At 46.0% G+C, this 13,602-nt stretch overlaps 1 protein-coding gene across 2 annotated transcripts in view; it reads left to right on the forward strand.

Moving 5' to 3' along the window:
* PKNOX1 (PBX/knotted 1 homeobox 1) overlaps positions 1-13,602 on the forward strand; it is a 458,035-nt gene that overhangs the window by 232,202 nt on the left and 212,231 nt on the right. For both annotated transcript variants that reach the window (XM_053705699.1, XM_053705701.1), the window contains 2 exons: positions 6,154-6,325; positions 7,095-7,259. In XM_053705699.1, coding sequence (XP_053561674.1) covers positions 6,154-6,325; positions 7,095-7,259 — 337 coding nt within the window. The remainder of the gene's footprint in view (positions 1-6,153; positions 6,326-7,094; positions 7,260-13,602) is intronic.

Consider the following 13,602-nt stretch of genomic DNA (forward strand, 5'->3'; position numbering starts at 1 on the left):
GTGGGTACCTACATCAGTATAATAACACCCAGCACTATATAATGACACAGTAGTGACACTGGCACATGGGTATAGCCAGAGGAGGGCTGGTTATAGAGGTCAGTGGTATCTGCATCAGTATAATAACACCCAGCACTATATAATGACACAGTAGTGACACTGGCACATGGGTATAGCCAGAGGAGGGCTGGTTATAGGGTCAGTGGTATCTGCATCTGTATAATAACACCCAGAGCTATATAATGACACAGTAGTGACACTGGCACATGGGTATAGCCAGAGGAGGGCTGGTTATAGGATCAGTGGTATCTGCATAAGTATAATAACACCCAGCACTATATAATGACACAGTAGTGACACTGGCACATGGGTATAGTCAGAGGAGGGCTGGTTATAGGGTCAGTGGTATGTGCATCAGTATAATTACACCCAGCACTATATGACACAGTAGTGACACTGGCTCATGGGTATAGTCAGACAAGGGCTGGTTATAGGATCAGTGGTATCTGCATCATTATAATAACACCCAGCACTATATAATGACACAGTAGTGACACTGGCACATGGGTATAGCCAGAGGTGGGCTGGTTATAGGATCAGTGGTATCTGCATCAGTATAATAACACTCAGCACTATATAATGACACAGTAGTGACACTGGCACATGGGTATAGCTAGAGGAGGGCTGGTTATAGGATCAGTGGTATCTGCATCAGTATAATAACACACAGCACTATATAATGACACAGTAGTGACACTGGCACATGGGTATAGCCAGAGGAGGGCTGGTTATAGGATCAGTGGTATCTGCATCAGTATAATAACACCCAGCGCTATATAATGACACAGTAGTGACACTGGCACATGGGTATAGCCAGAGGAGGGCTGGTTATAGAATCAGTGGTATCTACATCAGTATAATAACACCCAGCGCTATATAATGACACAGTAGTGATACTGGCACATGGGTATAGCCAGAGGAGGGCTGGTTATAGGATCAGTGGTATCTGCATCAGTATAATAACACCCAGCGCTATATAATGACACAGTAGTGACACTGGCACATGGGTATAGCCAGAGGAGGGCTGGTTATAGGATCAGTGGTATCTGCATCAGTATAATAACACCCAGCGCTATATAATGACACAGTAGTGACACTGGCACATGGGTATAGCCAGAGGAGGGCTGGTTATAGAATCAGTGGTATCTGCATCAGTATAATAACACCCAGCACTATATAATGACACATTAGTGACACTGGCACATGGGTATAGCCAGAGGAGGACTGGTTATAGGATCAGTGGTATCTGCATCAGTATAATAACACCCAGCGCTATATAATGACACAGTAGTGATACTGGCACATGAGTATAGCCAGAGGAGGGCTGGTTATAGGGTCAGTGGTATCTGCATCAGTATAATAACACCCAGCACTATATAATGACACAGTAGTGACACTGGCACATGGGTATAGCCAGAGGAGGGCCGGTTATAGGGTCAGTGCTATCTGCATCAGTATAATAACACCCAGCGCTATATAATGACACAGTAGTGACACTGGCACATGGGCATAGCCAGAGGAGGGCTGGTTATAGGGCCAGTGATATCTGCATCAGTATAATAACACCCAGCACTATATAATGACACAGTAGTGACACTGGCACATGGGTATAGCCAGAGGAGGGCTGGTTATAGGATCAGTGGTATCTGCATCAGTATAATAACACCCAGCACTATATAATGACACAGTACTGACACTGGCACATGGGTATAGCCAGAGGAGGGCTGGTTATAGGATCAGTGATATCTGCATCAGTATAATAACACCCAGCACTATATAATGACACAGTAGTGACACTGACTCATGGGTATAGCCAGAGGAGGTCTGGTTATAGGATCAGTGGTATCTGCATCAGTATAATAACACCCAGCACTATATAATGACACAGTAGTGACACTGGCACATGGGTATAGCCAGAGGAGGGCTGGTTATAGAATCAGTGGTATCTGCATCAGTATAATAACACCCAGCACTATATAATGACACAGCGGTGACACTGGCACATGGGTATAGCCAGAGGAGGGCTGGTTATAGGGTCAGTGGTATCTGCATCAGTATAATAACACCCAGCACTATATAATGACACAGTAGTGACACTGGCACATGGGTATAGCCAGAGGAGGGCTGGTTATAGGATCAGTGGTATCTGCATCAGTATAATAACACCCAGCACTATATAATGACATAATAGTGACACTGGCACATGGGTATAGCCAGAGGAGGGCTGGTTATAGGGTCAGTGGTATCTGCATCAGTATAATAACACCCAGCACTATATAATGACACAGTAGTGACACTGGCACATGGGTATAGCCAGAGGAGGGCTGGTTATAGGATCAGTGGTATCTGCATCAGTATAATAACACCCAGCACTATATAATGACACAGTAGTGACACTGGCACATGGGTATAGCCAGAGGAGGGCTGGTTATAGGGTCAGTGGTATCTACATCAGTATAATAACACCCAGCACTATATAATGATACAGTAGTGACACTGGCACATGGGTATAGCCAGAGGAGGGCTTGTTATAGGATCAGTGGTATCTGCATCAGTATAATAACACCCAGCGCTATATAATGACACAGTAGTGACACAGGCACATGGGTATAGCCAGAGGAGGGCTGGTTATAGGATCAGTGGTATCTGCATCAGTATAATAACACCCAGCACTATATAATGACACAGTAGTGACACTGGCACATGGGTATAGCCAGAGGAGGGCTGGTTATAGGATCAGTGGTATCTGCATCAGTATAATAACACCCAGCACTATATAATGACACAGTAGTGATACTGGCACATGGGTATAGCCAGAGGAGGGCTGGTTATAGGATCAGTGGTATCTGCATCAGTATAATAACACCCAGCACTATATAATGACACAGTAGTGATACTGGCACATGGGTATAGCCAGAGGAGGGCAGGTTATAGGGTCAGTGGTATCTGCATCAGTATAATAACACCCAGCTCTATACAAAGACACAGTAGTGACACTGGCTCATGGGTATAGCCAGAGGAGGGCTGGTTATAGGGTCAGTGGTATCTGCATCAGTATAATAACACCCAGCACTATATAATGACACAGTAGTGACACTGGCTCATGGGTATAGCCAGAGGAGGGCTGGTTATAGGATCAGTGGTATCTGCATCAGTATAATAACACCCAGCACTATATAATGACACAGTAGTGACACTGGCACATGGGTATAGTCAGAGGAGGGCTGGTTATAGGATCAGTGGTATCTGCATCAGTATAATAACACCAAGCACTATATAATGACACAGTAGTGACACTGGCACATGGGTATAGCCAGAGGTGGGCTGGTTATAGGGTCAGTGGTATCTACATCTGTATAATAACACCCAGCACTATATAATGACACAGTAGTGACACTGGCACATGGGTATAGCCAGAGGAGGGCTGGTTATAGGATCAGTGGTACGTACATCTGTATAATAACACCCAGCACTATATAATGACACAGTAGTGACACTGGCACATGGGTATAGCCAGAGGAGGGCTGTTTATAGGATCAGTGGTATCTGCATCAGTATAATAACACCCAGCACTATATAATGATATAGTAGTGACACTGGCACATGGGTATAGCCAGAGGTGGGCTGGTTATAGGATCAGTGGTATCTGCATCAGTATAATAACACCCAGCACTATATAATGACACAGTAGTGATACTGACACATGGGTATAGCCAGAGGTGGGCTGGTTATAGGGTCAGTGGTATCTGCATCAGTATAATATCACCCAGCACTATATAATGACACAGTAGTGACACTGGCACATGGGTATAGCCAGAGGAGGGCTGGTTATAGGATCAGTGGTATCTGCATCAGTTTAATAACACCCAGCACTATATAATGATGTTTTTAATTTGAAATGTACCTTGGTGTCCTTCACTTAGGTCTTTACTTTAGAAAATGTCCGCCACAGCCTTGATTTGTGCCTATCCCTGCCCACTATCCCTTTTCTACCCCGTCACACGCCCCCTGTTCCCTCTCCTCACCCTCAGTACTGTGATACCCACTGTCCCTTATCTACCCCGTCACATGCCCCCTGTTCCCTCTCCTCACCCTCAGTACTGTGACACTCACTGTCCCTTATCTACCCCATCACACGTCCCTGTTCCCTCTCCTCACCCTCAGTACTGTGACACCCACTGTCCCTTATCTACCCCATCACATGTCCCTGTTCCCTCTTCTCACCCTCAGTACTGTGACACCCACTGTCCCTTATCTACCCCATCACACGCCCCCTGTTCCCTCTCCTCACCCTCAGTACTGTGACACCCACTGTCCCTTATCTACCCCGTCACACGCCCCCTGTTCCCTCTCCTCACCCTCAGTACTGTGACACCCACTGTCCCTTATCTACCCCGTCACATGTCCCTGCTCCCTCTCCTCACCCTCAGTACTGTGACACCCACTGTCCCTTATCTACCCCGTCACACGTCCCTGTTCCCTCTCCTCACCCTCAGTACTGTGACACCCACTGTCCCTTATCTACCCCATCACACGTCCCTGTTCCCTCTTCTCACCCTCAGTACTGTGACACCCACTGTCCCTTATCTACCCCGTCACATGCCCCCTGTTCCCTCTCCTCACCCTCAGTACTGTGACACCCACTGTCCCTTATCTACCCCATCACACGCCCCCTGTTCCCTCTCCTCACCCTCAGTACTGTGACACCCACTGTCCCTTATCTACCCAGTCACACGCCCCCTGTTCCCTCTCCTCACCCTCAGTACTGTGACACCCACTGTCCCTTATCTACCCCGTCACACGCCCCCTGTTCCCTCTCCTCACCCTCAGTACTGTGACACCCACTGTCCCTTATCTACCCCGTCACACGCCCCCTGTTCCCTCTCCTCACCCTCAGTACTGTGACACCCACTGTCCCTTATCTACCCCGTCACACGCCCCCTGTTCCCTCTCCTCACCCTCAGTACTGTGACACCCACTGTCCCTTATCTACCTTATCACACGTCCCTGTTCCCTCTTCTCACCCTCAGTACTTTGACACCCACTGTCCCTTATCTACCCCGTCACACGTCCCTGCTCCCTCTCCTCACCCTCAGTACTGTGACACCCACTGTCCCTTATCTACCCCATCACACGCCCCCTGTTCCCTCTCTCACTCTCAGTAGTGTGACACCCACTGTCCCTTATCTACCCCGTCACACGCCCCCAGTTCCCTCTCCTCACCCTCAGTACTGTGACACCCACTGTCCCTTATCTACCCCATCACATGCCCCCTGTTCCCTCTTCTCACCCTCAGTACTTTGACACCCACTGTCCCTTATCTACCCCGTCACATGCCTCCTGTTCCCTCTCTCACTCTCAGTAGTGTGACACCCACTGTCCCTTATCTACCCCGTCACACGCCCCCTGTTCCCTTTCCTCACCCTCAGTGCTGTGTGTGATGCCCACTGACCCTTATCTACCCCGTCACACGCCCCCTGTTCCCTTTCCTCACCCTCAGTACTGTGTGTGATGCCCACTGTCCCTTATCTACCCCATCACACGCCCCCTGTTCCCTTTCCTCACCCTCAGTGCTGTGTGTGATGCCCACTGACCCTTATCTACCCCGTCACACGCCCCCTGTTCCCTTTCCTCACCCTCAGTACTGTGTGTGATGCCCACTGACCCTTATCTACCCCGTCACACGCCCCCTGTTCCCTTTCCTCACCCTCAGTGCTGTGTGTGATGCCCACTGACCCTTATCTACCCCGTCACACGCCCCCTGTTCCCTTTCCTCACCCTCAGTGCTGTGTGTGATGCCCACTGTCCCTTATCTACCCCGTCACACGCCCCCTGTTCCCTTTCCTCACCCTCAGTGCTGTGTGTGATGCCCACTGACCCTTATCTACCCTGTCACACGCCCCCTGTTGCCTTTCCTCACCCTCAGTGCTGTGTCTGATGCCCACTGACCCTTATCTACCCTGTCACACGCCCCCTGTTGCCTTTCCTCACCCTCAGTGCTGTGTGTGATGCCCACTGACCCTTATCTACCCTGTCTCATGCCCCCTGTTCCCTCAGTGCTTTGTGTGATGCCTGGTCTCCCCTCTTCCTCAGACACCCCCTGTTTCCCCTGCTGACTCTGCTATTTGAGAAGTGTGAGGGATGCACTCAGGGCTCGGAAGGGACAACCTCTGCCAGCTTCGATCTGGACATTGAGACATTTGTGAGGCGACAGCACAAGGAGGGGAAGAATTTTTTCTCTGAAGATCCTGAGACGGACAGTCTGGTAAGTGGCAGTGTGTGATGCATTGTGTGTACAAGAGACTGCAGTGTGAGTGCACACGCACAGTATTGTCACATTGTGTATGTGAGCATGAATGTACAGTAATGTCAGTCACACATGGTGTGTGTGTGTGTGCATGAGCAGTAATGTCAGTGTCACATGGTGTGTGTGTGCATGCACACTGTCAGTGTCACATGGTGTGTGCATGTACAGTAATTTCAGTGTCACATGGTGTGTGCATGTACAGTAATTTCAGTGTCACATGGTGTGTGCATGTACAGTAATTTCAGTGTCACATGGTGTGTGCATGTACAGTAATTTCAGTGTCACATGGTGTGTGCATGTACAGTAATTTCAGTGTCACATGGTGTGTGCATGTACAGTAATTTCAGTGTCACATGGTGTGTGCATGTACAGTAATTTCAGTGTCACATGGTGTGTGCATGCACAGTAATGTCAGTGTCACATGGTGTGTGCATGCACAGTAATGTCAGTGTCAAATAGTGTGTGTGTGGGCATGCATACGGTCAGTGTCACGTTTGTTTGTGTGTGTGTATGCATGAGCAGTAATGTCAGTGTCACATTGTGTGTGTGGACATTAGCAGTAATGTCAGTGTCACATGGTGTGTGCATGCACGGTGTGTGTGTGTGTATGGGCATGCACACTGTCAGTGTCACATGGTGTTTGTGTGTGGGTGGGCATGAGCATTAATGTCAGTGTCACATTGTGTGCGCATGCACAGTAATGTCAGTGTCCCCTTACCTTCCACAGATGGTAAAAGCAATCCAGGTTCTACGCATTCACCTGCTGGAGCTGGAGAAGGTGAATGAATTGTGTAAAGATTTCTGCAGCCGCTATATTTCCTGCTTGAAAACCAAGATGAACAGTGAAACCCTGCTGAGTGGGGAACCTGGGGGTGCCTATTCCCCCATACAGGTACGTACTTCAGGATCTTTAATATTATTCCCAGACCTTACTATAACTCCAATTCTTACATTATATAGAAGAATATGTGATAGCACCCTGCATACATATGGTTCTGCTTCTCTAATATCCTGCTTCTGAACGTCTGTTCTTCAAATCCTGATTCTGAAGGTCCTTGCACACACCCTATCCTGGCTCTGCTGTGTCCATATCCAGATTCCGAAAGTGCCTGCTCCCCCCCATACCTTGACACTGAAGGTCCTTTTTCCTCCTCATATATCCTGGTTTTGAAGGACCCTGTCCCTCATATCCTAATTCTGAATGTCCTTGCTCACACAGCATTCTGGGTCTGAAGGTTCTTGCTCCCCCCCATACCTTGGTTGTGAAGGTCCCTGTGCCTCCCCATATCCTGGTTCTAAAGGTCCCTGTTCCTCCCAATATCCTGGTTCTGAAGGTCCCTGTTCCTCCCCGTATCCTGGTTCTGAAGGTCCCTGTTTCTTCCCGTATTCTGGTTCTAAAGGTCCCTGCTCCTCCCCATATCCTGGGTGTGAAGGTTCCTGTTCGTCCCAATATCCTGGTTCTAAAGGTCCCTTTTCCTCCCCATATCCTAGTTCTGAAGGTCCCTGTTCCTCCCAATATACTGGTTCTAAAGGTCTCTGTTCCTCCCAATATCCTGGGTGGGAAGGTCCATGTTCCTCCCCGTATCCTGGTTCTGAAGGTCCCTGTTCCTCCCAATATCCTGGTTCTAAAGGTCCCTGTTCCTCCCCATATCCTGGTTCTAAAGGTCCCTGTTCCTCCCAATATACTGGTTCTGAAGGTCCCTGTCCCTTCCCCTATCCTGATTCTGAAGGTCCCTGTTCCTCCCCGTATCCTGGTTCTGAAGGTCCCTGTTCCTCCCTGTATCCTGGTTGTGAAGGTCCCTGTTCCTCCCCGTATCCTGGTTGTGAAGGTCCCTGTACCTCCCTGTATCCTGGTTGTGAAGGTCCCTGTTTTCCCCCCTGTATCCTGGTTGTGAAGGTCCCTGTTCCTCCCCGTATCCTGGTTGTGAAGGTCCCTGTTCCTCCCCGTATCCTGGTTGTGAAGGTCCCTGTTCCTCCCTGTATCCTGGTTGTGAAGGTCTCTGTTCCTCCCCGTATCCTGGTTGTGAAGGTCCCTGTTCCTCCCCGTATCCCGGTGTTGAAGGTCCCTGTTCCTCCTTGTATCCTGGTTGTGAAGGTCCCTGTTCCTCCTTGTATCCTGGTTGTGAAGGTCCCTGTTCCTCCCCATATCCTGGTTGTGAAGGTCCCTGTTCCTCCCCGTATCCTGGTTGTGAAGGTCCCTGTTCCTCCCCGTATCCTGGTTCTTATGTTAAGATCGTGATTGTGCGCAATCTCAATATTCATATTTCACAACATTACTATTGCATTTTCACTTTTCTATTTTTCGCAATATTGCGATTGTGTTTTCGAGTTTGTAATATTCATGTTTCATAATATTGTGATCGTGATTGCACAATTGTGTTTTACTTATATTGCAATTGCACCGTGTCGCAAACGTATTCTATAATAATATATATCTATGTGTGTGTGCGTATGTGATGCAATCACAACATTATAAATAAAACACAATCTTATCATATCTTGCTCTAAAGCTATCTTCTCTTATCATATCCTGCTCTAAAGATCTCTACCCTTATTATATCCTACTCTAAAGATCTCTACTCTTATCATATCCTGCTCTAAAGATCTCTACTCTTATCATATCCTGCTCTAAAGATCTCTACTCTTATCATATCCTGCTCTAAAGATCTCTACTCTTATCATATCCTGCTCTAAAGATCTCTACTCTTATCATATCCTGCTCTAAAGATCTCTACTCTTATCATATCCTGCTCTAAAGATCTCTACTCTTATCATATCCTGCTCTAAAGATCTTTACTCTTATCATATCCTGCTCTAAAGATCTCTACTCTTATCATATCCTGCTCTAAAGATCTCTACTCTTATCATATCCTGCTCTAAAGCTCTCTACTCTTATCATATCCTGCTCTAAAGCTCTCTACTCTTATATCCTGCTCTAAAGATCTCTACTCTTATCATATCCTACTCTAAAGATCTCTACTCTTATCATATCCTGCTCTAAAGATCTCTACTCTTATCATATCCTGCTCTAAAGCTCTCTACTCTTATCATATCCTACTCTAAAGATCTCTACTCATCATATCCTGCTCTAAAGATCTCTACTGTTATCATATCCTGCTCTAAAGATCTCTACTCTTATCATATCCTGCTCTAAAGATCTCTACTCATCATATCCTGCTCTAAAGATCTCTACTCATCATATCCTGCTCTAAAGATCTCTACTGTTATCATATCCTGCTCTAAAGATCTCTACTGTTATCATATCCTGCTCTAAAGATCTCTACTCTTATCATATCCTGCTCTAAAGATCTCTACTCTTATCATATCCTATTCTAAAGATCTCTACTCTTATCATATCCTGCTCTAAAGATCTCTACACTTATCATATCCTGCTCTAAAGCTCTCTACTCTTATCATATCCTGCTCTAAAGCTCTCTACTCTTATCATATCCTGCTCTAAAGATCTCTACTCTTATCATATCCTACTCTAAAGATCTCTACTCTTATCATATCCTGCTCTAAAGATCTCTACTCTTATCATATCCTGCTCTAAAGATCTCTACTCTTATCATATCCTGCTCTAAAGATCTCTACTCTTATCATATCCTTCTCTAAAGATCTCTACTCTTATCATATCCTGCTCTAAAGATCTCTACTCTTATCATATCCTGCTCTAAAGATCTCTACACGTATCATATCCTGCTCTAAAGATCTCTACACTTATCATATCCTGCTCTAAAGGTCTATACTCTTATCATATCCTACTCTAAAGATCTCTACTCTTATCATTTCTCTTGTTAAGTGTGTTCAGTCCACGGGTCATCCATTACTTATGGGATATATTCTCCTTCCCAACAGGAAGTTGCAAGAGGATCACCCAAGCAGAGCTGCTATATAGCTCCTCCCCTCACATGTCATATCCAGTCATTCTCTTGCAACCCTCAACAAAGGAGGTCGCGAGAGGAGCTGGAGTTTTACTTAATTATTCTTCAATCAAAAGTTTGTTATTTTAAAATGACACCGGAGTGTGCAGTTTTTTGTATCTCAGGCAGTATTTGGAGAAGAATCTGCCTGTGTTTTTCTATGATCTTAGCAGACGTAACTAAGATCCGCTGGCTGTTCTCGATATTCTGAGGAGTAGGGTAACTTCAGAAAGAGGGGAATAGCATGCGGGGTCCCCCGCAAATGAGGTATGTGCAGTACATTATTTTCTGGGAATGGAATTGACTAAGAAAATACTGCTGTTACCCATATGATGTAAGTACAGCCTTAAATGCAGTAGTAGCGACTGGTATCAGGCTGATAAATGTATGCGCAGTTGAGTTATTTTCTAGGGACTAGAATTTGACTGAGAAAATACTGTTAATACTGAAATAATGTTTAAGCCTTATCTGCAGTGGAAGTGACTGGTAGCAGGCTTAGTGATAACTTTACATGACATTGAAAAATGTTGTTTTTTAAAACGTTTACTGGCATGTTGTTCGTTTTGTGAGGTACTTTGGTGATAAATCTTTTGGGCATGATTTTTTTCCACATGGCTAACGTATTTTTCTGCATAGAAACCGTTATATCAGGTCTCCCACTGTTGTAATATGAGTGGGAGGGACCTTGTTTTAGCGCCTTGTTGCGCAGTTAAAATTCTAGCACAGTCTTTCTGTTTCTTCCTCCTTGATCCAGGACGTCTCTAGAGAGCTCAGGGGTCTGCAAAATTCGTTTTTGAGGGAGGTAATCAGTCACAGCAGATCTGTGACAGTGTGTTTGACTGTGATTAAAGCGTTAATTCTTAATTTGATATCCGTTGTTGGGTATATGAGGGGTTAATCATCCTTTTGCTACTGGGTGCAATCCTCTGCAAATTAATACACTATAACTGAATTAGTTTTCTTTGATAATTCAACTGTGTTTTTTAAAAGCGCTGCAGCGTTTTTTATATTTGCTTGTAAACTTATTGAGAGTGATTTCCAAGCTTGCTAGCTTCATTGCTAAGTCTGTTTAAACATGTCTGATACAGAGGAATCTGCTTGTTCATTGTGTTCAAAAGCCGATGTGGAGCCCAATAGAAATATGTGTACCAATTGTATTGATATTACTTTGAATAAAAGTCAATCTGTACCGATAAAGAAATTATCACCAGACGACGAGGGGGAAGTTATGCCGTCTAACTCTCCTCACGTGTCAGTACCTTCGTCTCCCGCTCGGGAGATGCGTAAGATTGAGACGCCAAGTACATCAAGGCCCTTACAAATCACTTTACATGATATGGCTAATGTTATGAAAGAAGTATTATACAATATGCCCGAATTAAGAGGCAAGCGCGATAGCTCTGGGTTAAGGACAGAGCCCGCTGATGACACGAGAGCCATGTCTGATACTGCGTCACAATTTGCAGAACATGAGGACGGTGAGCTTCATTCTGTCGGTGACGGTTCTGATCCGGGGAGACCGGATTCAGAAATTTCAAATTTTAAATTTAAGCTTGAGAACCTCCGCGTGTTACTAGGGGAGGTGTTAGCGGCTCTGAATGATTGCGACACGGTGGCAATCCCAGAGAAATTATGTAGGTTGGATAGATACTATGCGGTACCGGTGTGTACTGACGTTTTTCCTATACCAAAAAGGCTTACAGAAATTATTAGTAAGGAGTGGGATAGACCCGGTGTGCCCTTTTCCCCTCCTCCGATATTTAGAAAAATGTTCCCTATAGACGCCACCACACGAGACTTATGGCAGACGGTCCCTAAGGTGGAGGGAGCAGTTTCTACTTTAGCTAAGCGTACCACTATCCCGGTGGAGGATAGCTGTGCTTTCTCAGATCCAATGGATAAAAAATTAGAGGGTTACCTTAAGAAAATGTTTGTTCAACAAGGTTTTATATTGCAGCCTCTTGCATGCATTGCGCCTGTCACGGCTGCAGCGGCATTCTGGTTTGAGTCTCTGGAAGAGGCGATTCGCACAGCACCATTGGATTAGACTTTGAGCAAAGTTAGAACGCTTAAACTAGCTAATGCGTTTGTTTCAGATGCCGTAGTGCATTTAACCAAACTTACGGCTAAAAATTCCGGATTCGCCATACAGGCGCGTAGGGCGCTATGGCTTAAATCCTGGTCAGCAGATGTAACTTCTAAGTCTAAACTACTTAACATTCCCTTCAAAGGGCAGACCTTATTCGGGCCCGGCTTGAAGGAAATTATTGCTGACATTACGGGAGGTAAGGGCCACACCCTTCCTCAGGACAGTCTAATTTTCGTGCCTTTCGTAACTTCAAGGCAGGAGCAGCATCAACTTCCTCTGCTCCAAAACAGGAAGGAACTACTGCTCATTTCAGACAGGGTTGGAAGGGCAACCAGTCATGGAACAAGGGCAAGCTGGCCAGAAAGCCTACTTCCGCCCCTAAGACAGCATGAAGACAGGGCCCCCTCTCCGGAGACGGATCTAGTGGGGGACAGACTTTCTCTCTTCGCCCAGGCTTGGGCAAGAGATGTACAGGATCCCTGGACGTTGGAGATTGTATCTCAGGGATACCTTCTGGATTTCAAAACTTCTCCTCCACAAGGGAGGTTTCATCTGTCAAGGTTATCAACAAACCTAGTAAAGAAAGAGACATTTCTACAATGTGTACAAGACCTCTTAGTGATGGGAGTGATCCACCCTGTTCCGCGAACGGAACAAGGGCAAGGGTTTTACTCAAATCTGTTTGTGGTTCCCAAAAAAGAGGGAACATTCAGACCAATCTTGGACTTAAAAATCTTAAACAAATTCCTAAGGGTTCCATCGTTCAAGATGGAAACCATTCGGACCATCCTACCCATGATCCAAGAGGGTCAATATATGACCACAGTGGACTTAAAGGATGCCTACCTTCACATACCGATTCACAAAGATCATTATCGGTACCTAAGGTTTGCTTTTCTAGACAGGCATTACCAGTTTGTAGCTCTTCCCTTCGGGTTAGCTACGGCTCCGAGAATTTTTACGAAGGTTCTGGGCTCACTTCTGGCGGTACTAAGACCACGAGGCATAGCGGTGGCTCCGTACCTAGACGACATTCTGATACAAGCGTCAAGTTTTCAAAATGCAAAGTCTCATACAGAGATAGTTCTAGCATTTCTGAGGTCGCATGGGTGGAAAGTGAACGTGGAAAAGAGTTCTCTGTTACCACTCACAAGGGTTCCTTTTCTAGGGACTCTTATAGATTCTGTAGAAATGAAGATTTACCTGACGGAGTCCAGGTTATC

Source organism: Bombina bombina, chromosome 3 (genome assembly GCF_027579735.1).
Source record: "Bombina bombina isolate aBomBom1 chromosome 3, aBomBom1.pri, whole genome shotgun sequence".
NCBI lineage: Eukaryota > Metazoa > Chordata > Amphibia > Anura > Bombinatoridae > Bombina > Bombina bombina.